The sequence below is a fragment of the Gymnogyps californianus genome, chromosome 12, assembly GCF_018139145.2.
Source record: "Gymnogyps californianus isolate 813 chromosome 12, ASM1813914v2, whole genome shotgun sequence".
Classification (NCBI taxonomy): Eukaryota; Metazoa; Chordata; class Aves; order Accipitriformes; family Cathartidae; genus Gymnogyps; species Gymnogyps californianus.
The window spans coordinates 4,653,383-4,679,995 of NC_059482.1; the positions used below are offsets into that span (position 1 = coordinate 4,653,383).

At 35.6% G+C, this 26,613-nt stretch overlaps 1 protein-coding gene across 5 annotated transcripts in view; it reads right to left on the reverse strand.

Moving 5' to 3' along the window:
- The window catches only part of CDH13 (cadherin 13), a 521,353-nt gene that overhangs the window by 174,703 nt on the left and 320,037 nt on the right, over positions 1-26,613 (reverse strand). Inside the window, exon 7 of one of the 5 annotated variants that reach the window (XM_050904355.1) lies at positions 863-1,877. The exons of the other annotated variants lie outside the window; for them this stretch is intronic. Coding sequence (XP_050760312.1) covers positions 1,852-1,877 — 26 coding nt within the window. The 3' untranslated portion in view covers positions 863-1,851. Of the gene's footprint in view, positions 1-862; positions 1,878-26,613 lie in introns of those variants that run through there. 5 annotated transcript variants of the gene reach the window in all.

The following is a 26,613-nucleotide window of genomic DNA, read 5'->3' on the forward strand; positions in this document are numbered from 1 at the left end:
TGAATTTGTGCTGAAAACAGTATTGATAACACAGGGATGTTTTCATTATTGCTGAGCAGTGCTTACAGAGTCAAGGCCTTTTCTGCTCCTCACCCCACCCCACCAGCAAGAAGGCTGGGGGTGCACAAGAAGTTGGGAGAGGCACAGCCGGGACAGCTGACCCCAACTGCCCAAAGGGATATTCCCTGCCATATGACGTCATGCTCAGCATATAAAGCTGGGGGAAGAAGGAGGAAGGAGGGGACATTCAGAGTGATAGCATTTGTCTTCCCAAGTAACCGTTATGTGTGATGGAGCCCTGCTTTCCTGGAGATGGCTGAACACCTGCCTGCCCATGGGAAGTGCTGAATGAATTCCTTGTTTTGCTTTGATTGTGTGCATGGCTTTTGCTTTACCTATTAAACTGTCTTTATCTCAACCCACGAGTTTTCTCACTTTTATCCTTCTGATTCTCTCCCTCATCCCACCGGGGGGAGTGAGTGAGCAGCTGTGTGGTGCTCAGTTGCACAGCTGGGGTTAAAACACAACAGATCATCAGTATATTATTACACGTTATTTATACAAACTCAAGCGAAGAGGACCACAGAATCCCTACTACAGCTATATTGTAAATTCCTTGACTTTTGGGAAGACCACTAACTTCCAAAAAGTCCCCAAACTTAACACCTGCTAAAGAAAAAAAAAAAACAACCCCAAAAAAACCAAAACCCCCCAAAACTTATCAACTCTGATATCTTTAAATTATAATTATTTTATGTCTGTTTATCTACAGCAAAATACCTATGACAGTTATAAGTGAGCCACAATGATTTGTATCTATGGATTACATGTCAAATTTGAAAAATTGTAGCTTAAATTGTACATTCATGACAGATCTTGAAAGTCTAAGAGGAGATAGATATTCCAATGAAATGTACCAATGTCAGATGAATTTATTCTGTATTTTTATTACATTACCAGAAACATGCATTAGATAGCTGCAAACTCTTTTGTTCAGGGAGTTCACTTAGCTTTTTATTCAAATGTACTACTTTAAAGAGAGAACAGTTTGTAATTTCATTCACTTGCATGCCACTTATGAAATAACCCATTGATACTAATCCCAGCAGCATTCTGTTAAGCATATTGTACTTTCTATGTCTATAACAACCAGATCTGATAATGATCTTCTTTGCACTGAATATATCTGTTGACACAGTGCAACTAAGAATTAAACCAAATGGATAATTTGCTAAAGCAAATAAAAGGCAGCATATTTTACAAGTTTTCCAGTTACACTGTAATGACACAGAATACCAATAAAGTTTAAAAAATAAAGAAAACAGTCATGTATACTCATGCAAGCGTTGACTTTTAAAACTACACAACTGGTGACAAATTGGTTATGTTGTCAAAAGCACAGAAAAGCAGGTGCTAATACCCCAGCTTTTTCCACGGTGCTAAGAGTGTAATGTTCTCAAAGAAATTAAGCTCTAAAGATATCAGGCATGTGATTTCTTCTGTATATATTTTCTGAATTCTTCAGACTTTCCCTGGTCAATAAAACTCCATCTATATTAAAATATACATAAATACTTGCCCCAAAGAGAATATATTTAATAATACATATTAAGACCTTGTGCATTACTTTACTGCCTTCATAGCATGTCATTCTCTCAGTTTCATGTACCATGAAATATTGTTGTCTACTAGCCAGTATTTTATTTGCTGGAATCAAACACAACAGCAAAAAATAAAATGGAAGTTTACAAACTTCCTTCAGTGAAAGTGGAGGCTCCCAGAAACAGGTCCTACGCAAACTGCACTGTAGGCTGACTTCCTTCCACTTAGTTCCAACTTTCTCAAGAATTGTTAAGTGTCCTTAAGACTTTCAGTTCCTGAAAAATGACAATTACAAAATGGTTATTTTGACGGCAAGCGATAATGCTAGAGCATTTCTATCATTTACGCTGACATTTTGCATACAAAGATACCATAAAGCAATTGCTAGCTGAATAACTAAGCTGCCTATATCCGACTGGAATAGGTTCACCCTGGTGCCTGAAATACAGTCCGAGCCAAAATTCTCCCCCCGCCACTTGGCTCGGAATCTGCTGGTGGTGCTAGGGCAGGAAATAAGATAGTTTTGCTAGAAGCAACATTCACACCTGGGTTCTGTACTAAATAAAACAAAAAGTGCTGCCATTTTCTGCTTAGACTTCGTCCATAGATCAGTTCTTTCTTTTGCAAAATTAGTAGGTAGTAGAAGCTGCAGAAAAGCACCACTGAAGTTTTTATTCCAATTTAGCACTCTTAGCAGTAGTTCATAATATCATTCAGCTGCATTTCACTTGCAAAACGACCCAGTTACACTAATTTCAGAGGGGTTTTATCACATTTACATGTAGAAAATAAATTGATAAATGTTCTGTTGGCCTATCAGTTATGGAATCTACTGCGTATACTACTTGAGCTCCACATATAGACACTTCCTGCTGCTTCAAAACAATAACATTCCTGTGTACAGGAAGAGTTATATCATGAATAATTCAATGTAATTAAATGTACTCTTATAGTTCGTTTAAAAAAAATCTTCTTTTTAAACTAATGCTTTGTTTACCAATATGCCAAGGTAAACTGGCTAAAAACACCTCTGAGCTGTTCTACGTAGGACATCATGAAGGCATCACTTCATCACAATTTGAAAGGAAATGCTACAAAGTGGCACCAGTGTACAGTAGTTGGAAAGCAATTATTAAAAAGTAGTTAAGAAAATTTTTCATTCTCTAGTTGTGTGCATGTTTCTAAAGCAGTGAGATCTATGTACATATCTACAAATTAGATTATAAATTAAGCATGCTACAAAAGTTTATAAGCCATAATTAAAATCAACCCAGTGACCCTCAATTAAACATTTATGAAAGATTTATTCAAAACTGGTTAACCATTTATAAGGCATTTATATAGAAACAGAGTATAAATGATGACTTTCAATTTTCCAGGCAAACTTTATAAAGTAGTTTCATTTTATCTTCTGTACTAGTTACTGCATGTGGAGACACTGCGATACTGGATATGTGGTAATTTCTTGCAAGTTTTGACTTCGCAATATTGGAATGACACTACAATAGTACAGGAGCATTACAGGCTCATAAAAGCAAATGAATGCTTTAAGAACTGACAGTACATACACATTCTTAAGACTGCAATCTATTTAAATGTACTGCTCTGAAGTAAAGAGAGATTTTTTAATGTATGTACAATTATAACTGCCTGTGTGTTTTTCTTTGACAATTTTATTTTGAATAGTACTACTTAAATATGTAATGTAACTAATTTTATATATTATATACACAACACATACTTCGTATAACATACACAATAGATGTATAGGTATAGGAAAAAGTAATAAATAAATAAATTGTAGTGAAGTTATTTTTAGTTTATATCAGTGCAAATGAGTTTCAAACTCAGGCTCTTTTCATTGACATTTTCATCTGCTGAATTATCCACACTGATTTGGCTTGACTCAAATAATACCAAAGGAACACCTCATGAAATAAGAAGCTTATCATCATCTCTTAGCTGCTGTAGCCAATGTCCTTCCCATATGCCCTGCTTCCTATGCATCTCTAAGATGCTCAACAGCTAACTGATCCCATAAAGTCATACAGCCCTACAGAAGAATGTACCTACCCCAGTGTTCATTCTTCCTACAAAGTGCAATATGCTTCCTTTTCTGTTTTTCATATTTCAGGCACTTATTTATTTAGTGTTCTATCATCAATAACAGAAAATTTAACTGTTCAGTTAAAAAAAAAGCAGTTACAGAATTTGAACGTAACTGCAAGCTCTCCTTTCATGCTCTTCTAATGCACGCCAATAGTGCTCTGGACAGGTTGGAGTAACAGTATCACCCATGGCATACACAATCCTCAACTATGCTGAATGTCAATTCCAAATTACTTTTTTTTTTTTTTTTTAATTCCTTCTGATGCAGACTTTGGGAACAAGACCGGAACCTCAAATTAATTTCACATAGGTTACCAGTAAGGCATCAAAACTTTTCACTATTGACACATTGACTTATTGATACGGTTTTGCACCAGTGAGCTTAAAGATGGAAGATTAGAGAGTCCATCAAATTTCTGAGAATTTCAGGTCCTTGTGATTTCGTTTTCTGAAGTAGAAATATCGTCTTCACCTGAAGGCACTGGTCAAGACCCGAACTCTTACCTGATCAGCCAACTGTGGTAATTAAAAATACATATGCTTTTTAAAAGTAATCAGTGGAGATATAGCATTCATATTGTTCATGTTTTGCTGCATGCATCAAAAGCAATTAGTATTAATGAAAAATTATATATCTTGAGAAATACACCACAATTATTACACAGGAGGAAGAAAACATAATTTCTGCTCCTGCTCTGAAAATACTTTCATTAAAATCCCTGGAAACTGAAATGTGACATTACAATAAATACATCTGTTATTCAAAAAGGCCATATTTTTGCAACTCTACTGTATGAAACTGGTTATATTGATTCTTTACAAGGTTTATTCAATTAGAATATTTGAAAAATATACAAATGTGTAAGGTAAACAGTCATAAAAAATTACAAAATGTAAGATATTGGCTTTTATGTTCAGAGGCACCTTAGAAAGTACCATAATGAAAATTTCCATTTAATGTTTCATTTCCCAAACACAGTAACAGAGAAGTAATTACAGAATACTAACCAGCACTAGAATTTAAAGAGAGATAAAAAAATTCTGATTTCCCCAATTTGTTTCATGTAGGCAAACATACAAAACCTAAACAAAAGAAGATTTAAAGATCCGTCTCCCTCTGTAAGAAAACAGCTTCATTTGCATAATCTCCTATAAGTCTAATTTTCCTTTATGATATTTTGGAATGTTTTCCTGATCAGTGAATTCCCTACAGCAATATAAAAAGTTCTACACTCAGTAATGAAACACTTTTGTAAACCACAAAATGAGGACTTGCAGTACAAATATCCCTGGCATCCTGCCGTAAGATAAAACTATTTAATTCCTTCCTTTAAACAGAATCCATATAATCAGTAACAGATTTATGCTTTTGTAATAGAGCAAGTGAGAGTTTTCATGAGAGGAGGATACTTGTGCTTACAACTAACCACCTTAAAACGTTTAGATTGGCTGAAACTGTGAAAGTCACTCGTTTGCAATCTCTATGCTTCCTGTCCTTAACAGAACAGACAAAAGGACTTTGAACAGAAATCAAAGAAAAGACCAAGGCAGCCAATTAGTTTCATCCTAAGCAGCAGTGTACGTGAAGCACGACCCTAGCGACTACTTCACTAACTTGCGCTGCTCAGAAAAACTGTTACCCATCTGGCTCCAGTGGTAGACTCTTGCACAGTGTTGCGATGTTCAGGCTTGGGTGATTCATAAGGGGGCACGGCATCACACCTGCTGCTAGAAGACAACTTAAGATTTGCCCATTATCCTTCCCTCATCCAGATTAGATATTAGTTACTTGCTGACAATGGAGGGCATCATGCGGAAAAGGGCTATTTGAAGGGCCCTAGAGTTATGGTAGAAGTGAGTGACCTCTGAGTCCATCAAGAATCCTTGTGATGGCAATATCACAGGAAAAGATGCTGACACAGAGGTGTCATTCAGATTCAGTACCCTAACAGCTACAGCACTGCCCTTAAAGAAAGACTATGGGTAAAGCAAGTACAGTTAGTGCTAGGCTAGCAGCACAAAGAGTTCTCATACTTATGCCCAAGCCCTCCTATGTTAGAGTCAGAGGGTACTACAGAAATGTGCTCAAGACAGATGAAACTAAATGGAAATATGAGAAGGGAAACGTAAAAAGACAATCTAGGAAATCTATTACTGTTGATTCTGAAAGCCAAAATTCTTTATCCTTGCATAATTTTCAGAGGCTGTTTCATCACATAGAAAAGGAGTGAATGAAAAGCTGTTGATGGTGATCAATTCAAGGGGCGTGCAGAGTCATACTGCTTTATGAATCACTGCACTTCAATGCACTGCGCAACTGGTTAGTTGTCTCTTATTGTACTGCTGGAGAGTTACATAAAATGAAAAATGTTTATTTTGCTATGTACAACCTATGCAGAGAGGGTAGACCAGAGATTTTAGAACTAAATACAGACCTCTTGAAATATATCAGCACAAGACCAACATAAAATAAAACTGTCGTTATCCTTCCTGCCCTTGGATATACTGAAGGTGTATTGCTTTGGCAGGTTTCAACCTTCTTCAAATATTAAGTAACTATAGAATTTTAAGGTCCTAAATTTAAATCCACATTAGTAAGCAAGCTGGTTCCCAAGTACTGTCCACATAAATATTTCCAGGATAGTGACAGTTCTGCTATGTATGTCTTTCTCTGAATGGAGGATGACTTAGGAGAGGTACTGACATAGGATCAAGTACTTTGAAAGATGGACTATATTTTATTGTACATACATTCATATTAATGCAGAAGAATTGTTAAATAAATGTTATTACTGCTGACAGCAGTAATGTTAACATGATGAGCAGATCATTATTTATTTAGTTTCCACATTTCTAATTTGTTCTATTTATTTCACAACTACACAAGCTTGAAAAGGCTTCTTAAAATGAATCATAGAAATGAGAGCATCAGAAAACCAATTAGATAATCAAATTCAAGTCTAAGTCATTATGCTGTTACTTTCTTGTTCTCTCCAGGTTACGTATGTGGGAACATTAACATTTCCTTTTATAGGCATTTCCAATAAACTTTTTTTTCTGACATTAAGTCCAGATTTTCCTTTCCTTCCTTGCCCCTCTACAGCATGCAGCAGTGACCAATAGGTAGTGCCTTTATAAATAGTCTGAGACTCACTAGAAAGGTGGCAGCCCCACAGCACAGTATAAATTGTGCTTTATTCTCAGCTTCTACTTGAAACCGTGAGCAATGTTTCTTTTTCTCTGTACTGTTCTTTTTCAGATCAATGATTTTCAGCTGCATTTTAATTACAAAACCATAAAACAATCTATTCTCCTTATGTATACATAATGCAAACTGCTCCAAGACACATGTATAAGAAATGAGGCTCATTCTGAACATATCAACTAAAAAGGCTGATTCAGCTTTTCTTCCAAATGCAGAAGAAATGGACTTGATTCTCAGCTATATCAAACTAATACTAAAGGTGTTTCAGGAACGAGGGAGGAGATGAAGATGTAATGTGTCTTTGCATTTCCTAGTCAAAGGAACAAGCAAAGCTTATCGAAAGCAACCTTCGTGCAGCCAGGTGCCCCATCAGTTGCTCTTGTGGCATTCCACAACCTCTGTGTTGCCTGCTTATACCATTAAAACACTCCTTGTACTGATAATAATAGTGATAGCTATTCCAGAGAGGACTCTTTGGCTGTTAAATTCACTGAACAACTCTGAACCCAAGACCAGGTAACTCTTCTACCTTAAGAGGTCCGCTATAGTATGTGTAGAAACTGAAATTCCCATTGAATTCCAAAGCAAACAAACCAACTGTCTTTGCAGAAAAACAGTATTGTTTTTAACTGACTAAACAATATAACTCGAAGAAAACAGAAAAGCTTTTGGGTACATATCTCTTACTTCAAGGGTACCTTTCAAAAGGGCTTGGTGCGCCAAAGGTAGTCTTCTCTGTTTCCAATTCTGTTGGACGAATAAAAAATATCATTTTCCCTTACAAACATATGCTACTCACGCTCTTAGACCATCGCAAACACAAACTACTGCTGTACAAAAGAGGTTTATACTGAAATCTTTATCTAAACATGTCCTGTCCTTCAACTGTAAGCCAGGCACAATATATCATCTGTGGTCATTCAGTCCTACAGTGGAATCCCACTAGTAAAATAATTTCTGAATGTTTCTGGTTCACGTTAAATAATTGCATGCTTGTGCCGCAGGGATTTTGTGCAGCCCAAATCTAGACAGAAGAAAGAGTGTTTGCCTGCAAGACTCTTCCTACCCGGCTTGTGATCCAGGCAGTTCTATCTCAGCATGAGTCCTCCAGTCATGCAGTGACACAAAGGGAGCAGCTAATGCTCTGCCAACCACTAGATCACGCCAAATTGTTGATCTTTGTTTCCCCTATACAGTGAAGATTTTGGTATGCACATGAGCATCACACTGTATAGACCTCTGTGGATTTTCTGTGGATAAAATCACTGAAGTTAAATTTTGATGTAAATATATAACACAAGCTGAGGGAAATATTTGACTGGCTACTGCTCTTTGTACTCTTCCTGTTTAGCTCTTTATCAAGACTCTTTTAATGGGGAAATTTAACTGCATCTGTATGAAAATCACACAGAGCATAGGGCAGAAACAAATATTTTACTAATGTCAGCCTTTTTTGTTTGTAAACTTAAACAAGAAGACTAGTACTGTGTGTTTCAGAGAGGAAATCTACATAATGCCATATGTGATAAATTTCTGAAGATGAAAATTGACTAATGTTTTTGTTACATTTCCTACTTTGTCCTTGGAAAACCTGCCTGTATAATAAAACATATATAGTTTTTCTGAGGCTGATTAACTAGCTTGTTTCCAGTAAAATTACTTTCCCTTGAGAGGAACATTAAGATTTCTTTAATGCAATCTTCATCCATTACCATTGATTATGGCTTCATTAAATATGAAAATGAGGATTTACTCTTTGCAACAGATATCACTTTCTGCATAAGTGAGTAAAGATTTTCCTCTGTATGCTTTGCTCAGAGAGAAGCGTGAACAAATATTTTATTTATGTACTACTTTGAAGGAAGAAATTGCCTGTGGCAAAAAACTAAGCACAGCTCACTGGCAAAATACTCTTCTCTGGCAAGGATGGAGCAACAATATGAAAGTCTGGGGCACAAACCACTCACAACCTAGGCACCCTCTGTGGCACCAAGAGGTTAAATGCAATAAATATTCATTAGTGAGATAAGCTGATGAATCACACAAATCCTTACTTGTGAATGAATCAATAAATTTATGAAAAGGCTGGTTGAAGACAAAAAGATATTTCAGTCATTGTAAAGCTAACTGTCCAGTCAGCTTGATAATAAGAATGGATCTCTGACAGGTGCAATGGCTTCATCTAAAACATGCATAAAATAGCCATAATTTAAGGGAAAACAGCAGAGAAATTACATACTAATGTGCTAATAGCACTTGAGCAGCACTAAAGATTTTTCAGTTTTTTAAATTATCTTTCTTGCTAAATCATTTTTTAGAAATGTCTAATTTAATTGTCTGAAAAAAAAAGATTTTAAGAATTTTCTAGTACTGAGAAAACATCAGAGGTTTCTCTAATTAATACACTGCTCTATAATCAATATTTAGTACATGAAACTTTGCAATGTTAAATTCCAGGTATAAAGGCAACTGTTCTGCCTTGCCGAGTTGCCCAGCATCAGGTGAGCAGGTCTTGTATTGGCTTCTTTAAAGCAGTTCACTCCCATGGTGTAATGAGGTATTTCGAAGATCACATTCAAATTCTACCTCTACAACATTTGCACACATTGTAAGTAGACAAATTCACAAAATACTTGCTGTAAAGGGTATTCCCAGTTTCCACATTTATCAAGGAGATTTTTTAAAGGGCTGATCTATAACCTCAGGGATCAATTTGGACAAAAGCACATCAGATCAATAAAGTAAGGAAGAAAAAGCAAAGCGAGAGAGGAAACAGAGAGAAATAGGAAGGTATTACTTTTAAGAGGCACTGCATACATCCCCTTGCAAACAAGAACTATTCTCATGAGTAGACCATCTCACTCTTGGCTCCCCTCTAAACCAGCAAAAAGTGCATTTTTAATAATCATGCAGCTTGTTATTTTTGCATTGAAGTGCCAGATACTGGTTTCTCTCTTAGGGCCAAACACATTTCCATTGGTACACATTCAGCTGCTCTCAGTAGCTTACTATGGGGAAATACACTAAAATAGATTAGAAAATGTGCCTACCTCTTATAAGAATAATCCTTTACATGATACAACACTGATATAAACACATACATTCTAGAAAAGACACCCAGTCCCTGTACTGCAAAGACTTCAGTTCTCCCCAGCAGGGAGGTCATTTCCTTCATGCTTTATCCAACCCCAACCAAAACCCATGGAAATATTTCCACTGAGATCAATGAGATCTAGTTGGGTCCATAGGAAGCAGTGATACCAGAGTATTGCGTCCCGTGTCATGCATTTGTAATTAATGTTCACAAATTCCTGGTACGGGAGGTATATTCACCTATGATACATGTCCCTGATGCAGGTAGTCCAGCACTCACTCAAAGGTGACTCAGTGGGAGGTAGATTGTAAACAAGAGTTTTGTCTCAATTTAAATGTCACGTACGTTGTCCTGGGTTCTCTCTAGGACTTGCTAGCACAGCCAGAGGGCATTTCAGTTTACCTCTAGTATAAAAAGCTAATATTTTGCCCTCAGTATCTTATGGGATAAAGAAAATATACAAACTTGAAAGCATACAGCAAGAAGTTAGTTTCTAAAAAATAAGTGCTATAATTTCAATGCCATATAATAAACTGTGCTTGAAAGAAAGTGAAATCATTCTGTCAAAAAGAATACAGATTGTCAATCAACAGCATTTCTTTGAAAACAGACTGTAATAAGCATAGCAAAAAAAGTGTTCCATCAAGAGGACTGTCTGTGATTAAAAATGTTACAATGGTATCTTTTAAATTCCTCTAAATTCAGAAAAGAGGGAACCTAGAGAACACTGAATACCAACATCAGCAGGCAAAATGTAGTCACATATGCTCAAAGCCTTGGACTACACAGCTCCACTCTTTTCAAAGGAATTACAAAAAGTGAAGAAAGACTGTAAGAATCAAGCTCCAGAGCACTACATGTAGAGATTTAAGAAGTGATAATCGGAAGCGCTCCATCTATAATTCTGCATGGGAAACATTCCTCTTTGTTAGCCATTTGATATCTAGAGCACATGGATGGCCCCTATTCTTTTTCCTTAAAGTATTCCATTAGAAAGGTGAAAAACAGACACAAAAAAGTAGAGAGTAAATTTTTCTTGTGGTAAGCTTATAGTCTCTTAGAGCAGTCTATGTTTTCTGTATAACTTTTGATCAGTACAAAATAAGAGCCAAATATTCAGGTGATACAATCAACAGCTTACAACAGCATCAATATTACAGTCAGAGTAGGGCATTCCTGCATTTACTACACTGGCAACAGGACCCTAATGAAAGACATGTAACTTTCAAAGGTGCTAGCTAAAACACACAATAAAAACAAAAGAAATTTCATCACAAAAGTGAAATGCCAAATAAGTTATCAATTTACTGAACTATCCAAAATTCTGCTTTTGATTTATCACAGAAATCAGACAGATACAGAATGAGGGATGGACTTACTGGGTTCATCCATGTAAGATTATCTCTCTATATTACTCATGAGGATTCACAAAAGTACAAAAAATTGTACTTCTTTGAATACAGTGTAAACTTGGCAAAACATACAAGCACATTCTTAATTTATAATAGCATTGAAAAGCAGCTGCTTAAGTATTTATTTGTTTATGATGCTTTTTAATACTTTTTGTTTATTATCATCAGGGATATCCTTTTACAACTTGCTCGTATCTACCATGAATCAACAATGATTAGCATTAAAAGCTACACAATATTCATCACACCAATGTGTTGACTGCCTAAGGGAAGAAGCTAAAGAAAATAAGGATTTCAATCTTAAGAACAGATAACACAAGATTTAAATGTATTTGACCAAATATTTTTTCTCCATAAAGGTACACTTCTATGAAGTTCTCTTCATAGTGAGTATAATCAGAGCAGCTTTTATCTGACAAAGACAGAACAAAAGTAAAAAGGACAGTCTTGAGCTAAATATAGCATTGAAATGGGAACAAAGGGATCTTGGCAACTCTGCTAAACATCCAGTGTGACCTTAAAAAACCCATATAATCTTTTTCATTATTGTTATGGTTCCCCATTTGTAAAATATGGTCAACACATATGAGGACAATACAGATGGTGAGCTGTAAACCAATGTGTAGACCCAATTAAGAAATTTTTAAAAATACTTTCAATAGTCAACTCAAAAGGTAAATAAACTAAAAATAACTACAGATCTGCACTTTGAATAATATGGCAAAAAAATTTACATAGTTGCATAGCATCCAGTATAATTGGTTGAATCATTTATTTCAAAGATTTTTCTAACAAAATAGTAAGGAATCTGAAGGAGGAAGCAACAATACCTTGACTTGCAAATTGGCCCATCTGAAATAACTTCAAAGAGCAGGATTTTCACACCATACTGAAACCTTCCCTTAGAAAGGCAAACTCTCTGAAGCACCTTGTATTGGGTCTCCCAACTTTGCTGCTTTTGAAAACATGTCCAGTTCTAAAGGTGGTCAGTGGGACTAGTTCTTTACAGTAAGACTTTACAGGAAGAATTTTCACTGATATCAAATGAGGTTCCCAGGATGGTGTGTTAATATGAATGAGGCTTTGGTTACAAAACCTATTAAAGATGAAAGCAGTCAGGAGTATGTTTTCCTTTAATGTCACATTTTATTTTGAGGAGGTTCTGATTTTTCTAAGGTGGTGTACTTCAATAACCACATGAATTCTACAAGTTTTTCCTTAAAACTTTTAAAATACCACTTAGAAATTCTATCAATATATTTACATTTATTGTATACCAAAAATAAAACCTGCCTATACTATGAAGATATAGAGGTAGATGAAGATGACCTAACATGAGGGACATCCTGTATTAACTGTCAGAAACCAAGACCTGGTTCAGAAATACAGCTATAGTAGACCTAAATGCTCTTTGTAATAAACATATTGAAAGCATAAATAGCTTATACATAAGTATGAGATAACTCTAACACTTACTTTACCAAAAAAACCCAAGACCAAAATAAAATAAATGTACACGCATTTTAAAGATCACAGTCTGGAGCGTATCTCTTATTTCCTCTTCTTCAGCTAAAGCAGGAGAAATAACAGCAATGAACAAGTACACATTAAGGGTATCATAACTTATCATCAAGCTGAAAGAAACCACAAAGATTTCAAAAAGATTTACTGATCAGCTGGAGACTTGAGAGATTAAGGTAACAACAAATTTTAAGTGAAAACAACATAGTTGGATTTGAGCTTCATTTTCTCATTTGCACTTCAATAAAAACACATTTTTCTTAAGAATACTTTTTCTTAACAAAGAAAAACCACAAAAGGTATGTCCAGTTATGTAATCCTGCTAGATGCTGCATTCTTAATGAAATATTGAGATGCTCAGGACTATACCTTAGATGTCAGTAACTGGTGGTTTGAAATAGCGCTAAGAATAAGTACATAAAAAGGAGCATTTAATCATGCAGTCACCATTAAAGTGCTCATGGCACATCACTTTTTCAAAATTAGAAGTCTCCAAATGTGGGAAAACATCTCTTTTGGCACGTTTAGTTTGACTGACAGAGTAGTCAGACAATGTGGTGGAAGTTTGGGGCTATGCTCACCAAAGCTTCCAAAATCAAAGGTAAAATTAAAATGTTGCAGGGTTATCAGCCACTCTTTCATAAGAGATTTTAGCCAGTTTTCTATAGAATACCTATCTCTAATCAGAAAAGTCATGAACAATTACCATATCAATCAAGTGTAATAAAACACATAACAAAAGTCTCTAGATCTCTCTTCAACACACTTAGTTTGTGCCTGTTCACCTCTTGTGCTTTGTCTCTCTCACCTGATCAAAGAACAGCTAAGTGAACACAACACTGATAAAAGTCCATATCCTTTCTCAGCTTTAATTAGGGTCCACTACTGGAAAACTGTCACTCAGGTTGATCTGTTATCTTTAGACCTCCATGGTGAATGCTTTGCTTCTGGTGCTCTCCTCCTGGGCACAAATCCCCCAAGATTATCCCCAACTATCAGAAAAGGAACCCACAGAAAGGAAAATCGTTTTGTATTAAAGCAGCTTGAGAAGCCAATGGGGAAAAATGAGAAAGAGTTATTGGAATGACTAATAGCACAGCAGGTGTTATATTAAAAAAGGTGTAGTATAAAATGAGATAATAAAAAACAGGTTAGTAGAAATTCATCCCCAGTGAATCATAATTTTAAAATATTTGCAGAAACAAATGGAATTACAATATAAAATCCCAATTATTTAGAATTGAGGTGAGTATCTTCCTGCCTTACATATTTACCAAAGAACTATAGAGATGCTGAAAAAGCTTTTTAAAATATAAAGTAATGAGAAAAATAATTTTCTCATAATAAAATCCTTGACAAACAAGTTATAACTGCATAACAAAAAATTCACCTATTAAAACTTCCTAACTGCCAAAACTTCATGCAAATGCACTGAAAGCTAACCTTGTAAGAGGTGTAGAAAATCTCATTACTGCTAGGAGATTCCAGTTAGAAATTTGTACAGAAAAGCTAGTAATGGGAAAGTGTTGACTTCATGCTTTGTTCTTAACAGTTTGCACAGTTGCACATACTGACTAACATTTGAACATATAGTATCATGTTTGGTTTTTTTTTATGGGAGTAAACATTTTGTGGCAGATTTTTCAGTATTTCATATGACTGCAAGTTTATTTGGGGTATTGCTGAATTTTGAATTGATTGCAGAATTTACATTGCTAGACATAATCTACATTTGGGAATGAAACTTTCTTAATTCTTTTGATTTATTGGTTGTTGCAGAAGATCACATCATCAGGAAGCAATGTTTCATTTATCCTAGTATACTGAGAAATGGACAAAAAGTCTTTTTCTTCCAGTTCTGTACTATCTGTATTTTCCTCTCAAAGGCTGCAAGTATTTGTTGTGAAACCTATCTGAGAGTTCAAGGCTGCTAATTAAGATGCGAATAGTTAGGTAGCTCAAATCACTAACAGTTCTCATGGCCTTTTTGCAGACTTTCAGTCTACTGTAACAGGTTCTCCTGTGTCCTCTTTAAAACAGTTATCAATTGGTCAACACATAGTCAAAATTTCCAATTTGCTGCCATCATCCATGGCCTCTTGCCATCACCAATTAGTGCATTATTCTCAAAATGACGGTTCCCTATTACTCTCTATACAATCCATGTGATTGTCAGCTGGGTAAATGTGATGGAGAATTTATTCTTGAATGCATTGCATGCATGTAATCAATCACTTACGTTATTGGCATATCAACTGGCTATATGTCATTAAAAAAGAAATTTACTAAATGGCAGGTGTGAATGGCCGTAATTTATTCATTCTTTCTGCAACTCAGCTGTCAAAATATCAACCTAAAATTATATTGTTAAAAGAATTTATCCAATAAGAGAGAATTACTTTTTTTCCTAAGGACTAGAGGCAGCAACCACATTTAGCCTTAAACAGTTTATCCAGTTTTAAAATTGTTGTTGAAGTGACACTAAGAAAGCCCTAGGAAAGCATGAAGTGAAACATCAGTGTCAAGACAATGATTTTATCCAATGAACTCCATACATCAGTGCTGATTCTGTATTGCACTCGGTAACAGCTGCTGAATCAGAGAGGGACCTAAAGAATATACTATCAGTCCCCCAACACACATCCACAAAGTTCTGCTGTTGGAGTGCTACAGAAGCAGAGCTCTTAACTCCTTTGATAAATACTGTAAAAATGATTAAGGATCACAGGAAAACATCAAGAAGGAATGTCTCTTGGCAAAGCGTCTAACCTAAACTCAGCATAATCCTAACAGTCATCTTGAAATGCCAGAGGAAGATCTGGATATGAACCCTTTGTTTGAGATCCATGTCTCTAGATTTGCACGGTGGCTACATCCCAGCTTAGTAACGACCAAATTAATCTAATCAAATTGTAGCCATGGAAAAGTTAAGCATACAATCCAACACAATAACCCATACTTCTGTTAAAGTCAAGGAGAGCAAGAGTCCTTTTTGTCATGTAGTTCATCTGCTGCCCTAAAACCTCTTTGAGGATGAAATGAGTGGTCCTCAAGAGCAGATAGTAAGTAATTTTTTATTCAGCTGGAATTCAGGGACCTTAGTGTTGTAATAATTCTACTCTGAGTCAGGTTTCCACCATCCACAATGCCAGGCAAGCCTGACCTTCACACCACCTGCCCTCACTTAATTTGATCCCCATGCCAAGACCAAGCATCCCAATTCCCTCTAATTGCTTGCTAGGTGACCTCTATTTCTCTCTCACTTAACAATGAAATCAATCTTGTGAGGTGCAAGGCAACCTCAGCAAAAAGCTGAGCTCCTTTCCTTCCACAGAGTAAAATGGATGCACTTCAGCATCTTGAAGAATCTGAGCCTTCCGGAAAAAATTGCAGGAAAATAAATTGTTGGGATTTGAGACCATAAAGCCTCCTCAGTGGCAAAAGCAATGAAAAGATGTCACTCAACAGCAGGACAAGGCATTAGACTTTGCTGATAATTTAGATATCGGTGAACTTTGTCTGTTTACAAATCCTGACAGAAATAGACACTAAATTCCATTAGCGATCTGGCAGCTTGAGGTTTAGTTTCAATTGAGAAAAAACCCAAACCAAAACAAATGGGGGGGGAGATGGAAAAAGAAAAAAAAAGAAAAAAAGAAAAGGACATCCCTCCCTCCTGCCCCCAAACCCTAAGGACAAAACCCCTGAACCTGTGAGCAAAATTTAAACCCAGAAATCAGACTGCTCCTTAATGAGATCTGCATATACAGCACCAAAGGAGTGATTTATTAAGGAACTTGTGTCTTAATGAAGGTGTGGCCCATAGCTAGATCTTCTAAATGGAATAAAAAGATCTCTTCGTGCCCCTGCAGTGTCCTTCAGCTGTGTCTGTCTTATTGTTTTGATAAGACACAATTAGAAAGGTAGCAGTGGCTGTGCCAAAAACAAAGCAACATCTGCACAGAAAGTCATGAAAGCGATATGCCAAAAGCCACACAAACCTCCAGTACATGTAGAAAGCAAGCACAGCATGAGACAGGTTGCAAAACCTTTACAAAAACCAGTCGGCACTGGGTTCTGCAGGAATACTGAAGTAAAGAAATGAAACTACACTTGGTCTCTATTCGAATAATGAAGGTGAGATTCAAACTGTTTGGCAAATGGTATTCTGCGTGAAAAAAAGCACCAGAAGCTAACAATCTTAATATAAGGGAGACAAAAGAGCAATGACTCATTTTTATATAAAGTCATTCTGCACTTAAAATTTACCTTTGCATACATTATATATTATATAAAGCTACATATGCACCTTCAACTCTAACAGGACTTGATCTTTCCACAATCATCCACTGTGATTGCTGAAAGTTTTTCATTCCCATTCTTAATAACTGGAGAAGGGGACTGTCACTAACTGATGTCTGCAACTACTTCTTGTAACATGAGTTAAATGTGGATTTGGTCTTGAAAGTTCTAATTCAGAAGGTGAGTTGTACCTCTGCTGGACGCACACTGCATGAAGGGCTTGCACTAAGCTCACATAGTAAAATAGCTCCTATTGTATGTGAGAGGATCTTATCCCTGCCTAGTAATCCTACCCAAACAAGATAAAGGCATAAGATTCCCTAAAATCAATAAGGGATGCATTCCAGAAAACAGTACAGACATTTGTATATTGTCCACATTTTATTACTATACTCAATTCATATTGCTTTACTTGTTTGTTAGGACATCATTAGCATCAAGTTCTGAATATTATAATTAAAAATGGTTCAGAGAGTGACAGCTCTCCCTGAAGAAGAAATCTGAAAGCAATTTGTAATCAGAAAGCCAGAGTCCATAAGCATGTATAATGAAGCCTAGCAAGTTTCAACACCATAGCTGCTACAAACATTTCAGCAAAGTTTTAACTAGTTTGCACGCAGCAAGCTGTTGTGAGCTTGATTAAAATACAAGCAAAGGCCAAGTTTGTCATCTCTTTGAGATGTCTTTCCAATGATTATACTGTGTAACCAATTCCCCAAAGAAAACATAAGTTGTTTAGACAAGGTTGCTGCTTCAAGACACTAATATTTTCCAAAAAGTTTACTAAGTCAATCACAGATATCTGTGATCAACAGGCTAATGAAATCTGGGGCAAAACATAGCTTAGACCACACAAAGGACCACCAAAATCCATAGGTACAGGATTTAACCAGCTGACTTCAAATGAGAGCTGAAACATCAGTGTTACAGTGGATGTGTTTTTTCTCTCGCTAAACTAACACAGAATGCAAACAGAGAGAAATCTATTAAAATAATTTTTATTATTTGACCACACTAATTTAAGGTACGTTAAATGCATGACTTGGGAAGAATGCTGTTACAGTAAAACTGAAATAGTTTAGCAGTAATTTCAGCATCTCAAATCATGCATCCTAAGCAGACCGTGGAAAATTATCATTGTACTATTAAAAATAAAACATGCTCCAAAATGATTTGAGCACTATATATGAAATGCAGCTTTCAAAATAAACATACATCCTGAAATAATATCCTTAAATCCAAAAAGCTGTAAAAAGCTCTGACATTACTTATTATTAAAGGTGTTTCTCATGAGTCTAGATGATTTTGTGATTTATCTTTATTTTCCTACTGTAGTTCCAAGTTCAACCTACAATTTCATGCCAAAATATTAGGTAATTAAGAAATGATTACACCCCACTGCTTCTGAATTTGTCCTTCAGATAACTGCTAATTTAGCACCAAAATGGCACATTAGAGCACTGGACCTAGTGGCTGTGGTCGTACCTTGATTTACAAAGTCTTGGAAGGAAAGTACAGTATGATGCTGTGACAGAAAGCTGTATGATGATTCACTGTTTTTACCTGCTACTAACACTGAACAAAGAACATTTCTATAGGATCAGAAATAAGGGCAAAATATTTTAGGAGCTATGTTTCCTTCAAACAACATCTATGCACTCTCCCTGTCAGAAATAGTAACTCATATTGTAACTCGGCAATCAGGGTATTACAACTGTAGTTTGCAGAAAAAAATACAGACTGTTCCTGTGCTGGAGGAATAGAAGTGGAAGGCACTTCATGGTTGGTCTGCTGATGGTGTTGGGGGAAACAGGGCTTGTAATACCTGCTGCTCTCAGCTGAACTGAGAGAATATTCCAAACATGGGATGGACCATAGTTCTATCTCTTGTTTCTATCGAAAATGGCAAATAATGGATCCAGCCTGCTGTTGGAGACAAGGTGAACTCAAAGCATGGACTTGGAGCACTCTACTAGCTCTAATGAAGGTAATGTGATCCTGTGGCTTCCAGGCACTTGTGACATTGTAGCCATACAGTGAGTGATACTGCTTTGGGAAAAAAGCTTGTTATGTTCATAAATTTTCTGTAAGTTCTCTACCGTAGCATTTGGCAATTGCTTAATTGTTTGAATTACTCCCCAATTAATGTGTTTGCAGGGAACTACCAGCCAATATTTTCTGTCATTTAATAGTTTCTCCTCTTAGTCCTTTTGCATTTTTTTTCATACTTTCCAACATATAGTTGTCTTTGTTATACATTTAACTTGGTATGTATCTTTTTAACTTGTATTTAATTGTTTTTGACTCTCAGTTACCACAGTGCCCTTTTTCATGTAATAGCAGACAGCAATGAATGACAGAAAAGCTGTGAATTTTCAAGGGTGACTGCAATTTTTTTCTCTTGTAAGTCTATTCCTTATGATAAAAGAAGCAGTATACATCTGTTCTGCAATAGACAACTTATTATCTTTTTGGGCTTCTGTTAGCTACGAGCTGTGCAACTTTTTTTTTCTTTTAAAAGGATGGTCATTTGCAATTGAAGTAGTGGATCTGTTGTATACATTTAGCAAGAGATTTCCTTTGTCATTTATACAGCTGGAGCGTAACCCTAAAAAGTTAAGAAATTAAGGAAAAACAAGAAAAATAATGAACCTTTTAAGCTTGTTAACTAAGATGAAAATGTTGCAAGAATACTGGAAAAAGACTAGCATTTCCTTTTGAACACATACTTTCCGGGGGGGGGGGGACGGGGACGGACACGACAGGGACACGACCAAAACCAAAACAAACTAGCAAGTCTGGGTCAATTCCTATGGGCATGGAAATCATGTACCATCATAGGAGCACTCTACTGAACTCCACTGGCAATGTATAGTGCTATGTCAGCAGTCCAGAAGGTAAAGCATTTCTTCTACTTTATGAGACATCTTAACAACTCAAAGTCCATATTAGATTCATGCATTTGGCATCCAAGATCCTCTGCTGAAAATAAAAACAGAGAATGTACCAGATTTAAATATATATGTAAAAAAAAAAAAAAAAAGAGAACAGCTGAAAAGCTTATCGAAATCTTTAGTTGCCTGCAATTCATTAGCTACCATCAAGAAAAAAGAGTTAATGAGACACAAGAATTAAGAAAAGGGTATGCTTGTATAGGGGAATCCCATAACCATAAATGTATAGACATCCCTCTTTTAGCTATTCTTTTTAATTTCTGACTTATAGTTTAAGTGAGGCATTAAAAAACATATAAAGTTTTAACACTAGGGCTTTTCAGTATATTTAATATACTGGAATGATGTCACCTTCAGTAGTTCTTGAATATCATTAGTAGGTGTCTCCCACCCTCTCTAGAGGTCTATTTCACAAGATGCTTTAATTATTCCTAAACTATTCTTAACAGAAATTAGCACATCAAAGCAATGAGAAACCAAAGAGAAAAAATTCCCTTTGTAGAAGTCCTCAAGTTCATGTATTGAGCCTGTGTGATTATAAAAGGTACCATTTCTGTAAAAGTGTTGTAAAAAGAGGACACCGAGAGAGTGATAAAGTAATTTTTTTCCTAGCTCCTAAAAATTCAATTAAATGAAAGAGTTCTTCAAAACTCTCAATGTTTTACAGATTGGCTGCTGCAATGTAGTTTTTCAAAGTACATACTTATTCAAAACCAACATCAAACTGGCTTGTTAGCTTAATCCAGCTTCTGTTCAAGTCAATGGTTAAGCTACAAAAAAAAATACCCAAAAATTCTCACTTAGGAAGTCCTAAGAGGAAGCCTGAATTTGATTTTCTCAGTACCTTACCTTAATGGGCCAAATCAATCCCCGCTGATATTTAGTGGCATCAGGTTTGAATTCAATCTTTAACAAGAGCTTTGTCCATGCCACAGTGAAAGAACTTGAACCCGCGATATTTTGATTTTAAAAAGAATTCCAGGAGGAGTAAACATATCAAAACCAAGAAACAAGAAATAGTAAATTATAATCAATCATTTGATAATTCCACTCCATAAAATAGAGCTCCCAATAACTCCTCTTATCCAATGCCATAGCTGAAAGCCTTGTTAACAGAGATCTCAAGGAAAAGGAGTTCCAGATCATTGGGCATTTTATGTCACTTTAATGTTTAGGGAGGCAGCTGAGGAAATATATTAGCTTATGCTTATGTTCCAGTATTCATAACAGACAGAGTTTATGGGCTAAATGAAGGACCAGGTTTCTTTTTTAATAGATGCCTGCAATATAATTTCCATGGTATAAAGTATAATTAAATTAAAATATTCATTCTATTATGCATTTTAACTTTAGGTTGAATCAACTACAGAGATACACTTGCTGACTTGTTTTGCCAAGCTAACTCTCTGCAGGGGAGATTAACAAGGGAGACAGGCTGTGAAACAGATTCATTCTGGGACTTGTGGATTTTAAGATTAGATTGGCCATTTCTTTTTATGCAAAATGTAAACATATTTGCAATTATTTCTGAGAAAGCTAAGTACTCATAAGATATTATTGTATGCTACTGTACGGAGGCATATAGCTGCATTTTTCTTTTTAGTTGACACTCAAATTAGTCCATGGTAAAAATTGTCACTAATCATGTCATCTGAATGAACTGAGATTAGCAGGACTGGTAAATGACTGCATCCTTACTCACACTCTCTTGAAACAAAAAAACAACCGACAAACCATAATGTTTTTCCTCTCATGAGAAGGAACATGAGTTTGATGGTTGATGGCTATTTAGCAATCATCATTGCTTTGAGTCTGACGTACAGGTTAATGAAAGAAATTTGTGTGTTTAGATTTACTTTTACTCCATGGCTCTTGACTGTGACTGATAGATAAAAAAATCACAGCAGTATCAACAAAAAAATAATATCATCATATAATGGACTTGTAGGAAGATTTGTTATTGTCTGCTGTTACATTCACTAACTCAAAGTTGACCAATCTCATCAAAGAAGACTGCATAAAGTTCCACCTTCCCAACTGGTATAAGCTGTCACAGCCCAGTGTGCAACAAAGTTGAGAAGACTACCCAGCTGCTTCCTGGGTAGGACCGAACAACAGTTGTGACAACACCTGGGACAACACAGAACACAACAAGGACACCTCCTACAAGTGCATTTTCTCTTGAATAGTTAGGAGGGGGAAAAAAAAAAAAAATCTATGCTAGTTAGACTATGTAGTTTTCATCTACCAACTTTTGCTAGCACCATAATAAATGCACCTAGAATAACAAATCAGAATTAGAGTATCAAATCCTACAAGCATTGCAAAGCTATGTTTAAAATTCTATTTTGGGACACAAATTGTAACCTCACAGAAAAACTCATAGTGAGGGCTCTTCAGGGAAGAAATGTCCTTTAAGTTTCCTTCCATTTCATTTCCCATTATTCAGTGCTGGATTAACATTTAAGACTATCAAGACTGCCTCCAAAACTGGTAGAGCTGCAAAGTAATAAGAAAGAAAATCTGTTTCTTTTTAAGTCTCTTGGACCTGATAGTCCTTCTATGTGGAGAATCCAGATGAGAATGCCCTTCTGGAGAGCCCTTTCATCTTATCTTCCTGAAAATGAACTTTCCTGGCCAAGTGTCACCAGAGGACTCTGCTGCAGCAGTGCTGCACAGAGAAGGAACAGTTTTGTCAGGGCAATCTCATGTCTCCTGTCCACAAGATCAGATATTTCTTCCATGCCCTACAACTTCGCTGTTTTTTTTATTTAATAGCCTATCCAACCACAGCTACCCTCCTCTATTCCAGACCTAGACTTCTGCAGCATCTGAAAAAGAAGAGTCTTTGGAAAGCAAACATGCAAAGCGGATTAAGTCACAACTGTTAAGTTAGAGAACTTTAAGAATCTTGGTTTGAATTTTATATGAATGTAAAGGACAACATTAGCAACATAATTTTTTAAGAAGAGGTAGATCCAGAAACAGTGCCAAACTGCCCTCAGATTACCAATTATCATCATAAAATTTTGTCACACTGGCAATGATAGTGCAAATTTATCAAAGAACTTCTGAATTTAAGCTAGCTAGCCACCACCATCCAAAACAAAATTATGTTTATTCTAAGATAGTACACCAGCATGCAGCATATGCAAACCCATGCTACTTTATCTCTGTCCAGTTTCTATCATGTGTGGTACCATTCTACCAGGTACCATTCTATCGCATGTCTGAATCTTTCCCAAGTATCTAGTATCCATCAAATCCATACTCTGGCTCCTTCTTCAGCCCCCTCCGCTCCCCCCAGCTTTAGATCTTTGCTTTTCTCTTTAGAGTTATACAAAATGGAAACTGCTCAGAGAGTCTTTGACCTACAAATTACACTGTGAGTTAAGAAACTATTATACTGCATTGCTTTCAATATTCTACTGGGTTACAGTTCTGGGTGAAAATGAACGAATGAATAGGTATCATGTTAACAGTTACTTGAGCTTTCTTTTTGGAAGAAATGGGGACAGCTAATTTTATAGAATAGTTTGCCTTGTTGTCCATAGAACTCCCAAATAACCAAGTATACGAGGAGAAGCCTGTTACTCAATATAAATTAATTACATTATCAACTTGGTTCTTATTGACTGTTTTTATTGTGCCACCTCTAGAGAATTGTTATTTATAAAAAGGTATTGTAGATAGAGAAGACAACTTGAGTTAGTTGTTAAGTTACATTTCCAGTCTGCTATTAACTTATCTGTGGCAAATAACATAGAAAAAAGTTTGCAAAAAGCAAGAACTACGTGCTTAACTTAAAGCAAATGAATAATGTGTGTCACTGGCTTTAGTAGGGCTGTAGCCGTTAATGCTAGGCAGTAAACTTAACTAATGTTAAGCAGTAAAAGGTCTCTTTTTTTTTTTTTTTTAAATCTACTCTCAGTCCCTGGTTTATTCACTGTTTATCCTCTTCCCCTTCATATCACCTGCTTTTTGCAATAAATGAGATGCGTCCTACAGGACACAATTTGCAACCATGTAAATAGTAAATGAAGTAATGTGTACGTGGAATGAAGACAGCCAACGCTGAACAACCAACCTTCATTGTGGCATTTCCTAGCTTTTCTTTTGAATTGTGATAATAAAAACCTTCCATACCTAATGCAGAAAGACTTTGTGAGATTAATTAATATATGCGAAGGAAACTGAACAGACTCTAACCTTTCTAATTTCACGGTGTATAAAACAGAAGTAATACAGTTGATTATCTTACAGGAAGAAACTCAAGACTCATTCTCGAAAAATGTTAGTAATTCTGCAATATTTCTACTAGAGACATACATATTGAAGGTTACAACACCAAGATCAGAAAAACAGAAGCTACATGCTCATCTGGAAACTGCATCTCTATGCTATGTTACATATTCTGCTTATTTTCTTACTATTTACCATTTCCTTTAATTTTCTTTCACTTTCCTTTGGCCTGTGCAACAGGTGGGTATAATGTCAAAAACTTTATCAAAAAATGGAGTAAACTCACCAATTTAGTTGTACTGCATTTGACATATTGGGATACTTATACAAAAGGTTTTTTATAGAAAGAAAAACTTCATTTTGACTTTTAGCTTTTCATTGCAGTATTGGGTGATTTTTTTATGGTATGAACATTCATGCCTTTTACCATAGTTTTGTATTTAAAGTAAAAGAAGAATATCTGTTAAAAACAAACTTAAACTGAAAGCATACACAAGCTTACAGTAAGTGAAAAAAGATCAAATCAAACCCAAATCTAATCTGCTTAAAGTAAGACTTAGACTGTTAAGTGCATGCAACTACAGAACGTTTTTTCATTGGTGAAACAGAAAAGTAGTATTCAAAATTATAAGATCAATTATCTTAATGAAATGAAAGAATTAAAAGAAATTTATAGGTGAATAGAAATGTTTCTCATAGTTGAGCCAACACTGACTTTTTTCCCTTTTATATTTAAAAAAATATTTTATAAATTTAATGTTCAAAACCCAAACCTGTCATTCAAAATACAAGGAAAATATTTCTCTTTTTTCCCCTTTTAAAGTTAAAATTAGTCCTCAAATTCAATAAAAAAAATGTGCAAAGTTTCAGTGTGCCAAAACTGCAGATTTGAGACCCTGCCTGCTGTGTACACAGGTAGTGCATCATGATTGATCACAGCTTCCAGTAATAACAGTGAAACAAGCAAACAAATGAGCAAACCAAAGATGGATCAAGAGCAAATAGAGAGAATTTTAACTTTTACTTTCCATTTCTTTGTTTCACTTTTCTGTAGCACAACACAATCAATTCTAGAATTAGGTATTTATGATATAGTAGCACATTATTTAAGTCTGCATAACCAACCGAATGTTTACCCTTACTAAACATAGATATGACAGACATCTATACAGTGAAAACCAATTTCATGACAAACGTTGATTTGACTGAAGGAGTTGCCTGCTTTTAGCCCGATGACATCCAGCTTAAAGACATTTAGTTATCTAGGGTGACATTTAGTTTATTGATGACTAGACATTTAACATAGTTTTCACGGATCACACTAGCTCACTAGAGGATTAATCACCCTTTAGAGACACCTATTTCTTCCCACTGACTCTAGAGGGAAGTAGAGGACCAAGCTATAATACACATCTCATTCATTAGACAAATCCTCCCAACTTTATAGCTGTATCTGTTTTTCTGTCTTATTTGGAAGATGGTTGCAGAGGTATGTTGATGCATGACCCAGGATCTTTCACATTTTAAATTCTTGCGCTTTTTTGGGGGGGTGGGGGGAGGCTATTGACTGTACTTGGAAGTTTGACGCAATTTTTAAAACATTTTTAAGATTGAAATTTAGAGTATTGAGTTCGATGGCAAAGCTCCCAATGTATTCACCAGAAGCAGTATTTCACCTTAGAGTGAAAGAAATTTTTAAAGAAAAATAAACCCCAAACTTCTCTGAGCAGCCTTTATCTCTCAATATTGCTTCTATTATAACAATAATGTGTGCCAACACGATCATTTGGGTTTTGGCAACTATTTTAAAAAAGTAAAAAGCACTAGTAACTCATATAATATCACATATAAAGTATTACATCTTTCTCCAATTATTAAAGGGAATTATGAATTCCCTGTATCTTTTTGCAAAATTCTGCATGCTCTATATATTAAAAGTTATAAAGATAATACTAGGTTCAACATTATTCAGCATTTAACAAACAATTTTCATACTGTCAATATTCAGGTAGCCTTTAGCATTTTAGGACTAAGGAATTCTGAACACTTTGCATTCCATTACTTCTAATATCGCAGCTAGTTACTTATTGCATGATACTAGGGAGATTCTTGGAGGGGTTGATATTACTTAATAAAATAAAATATAACATGAACTTTTTAAAACTCAGAACA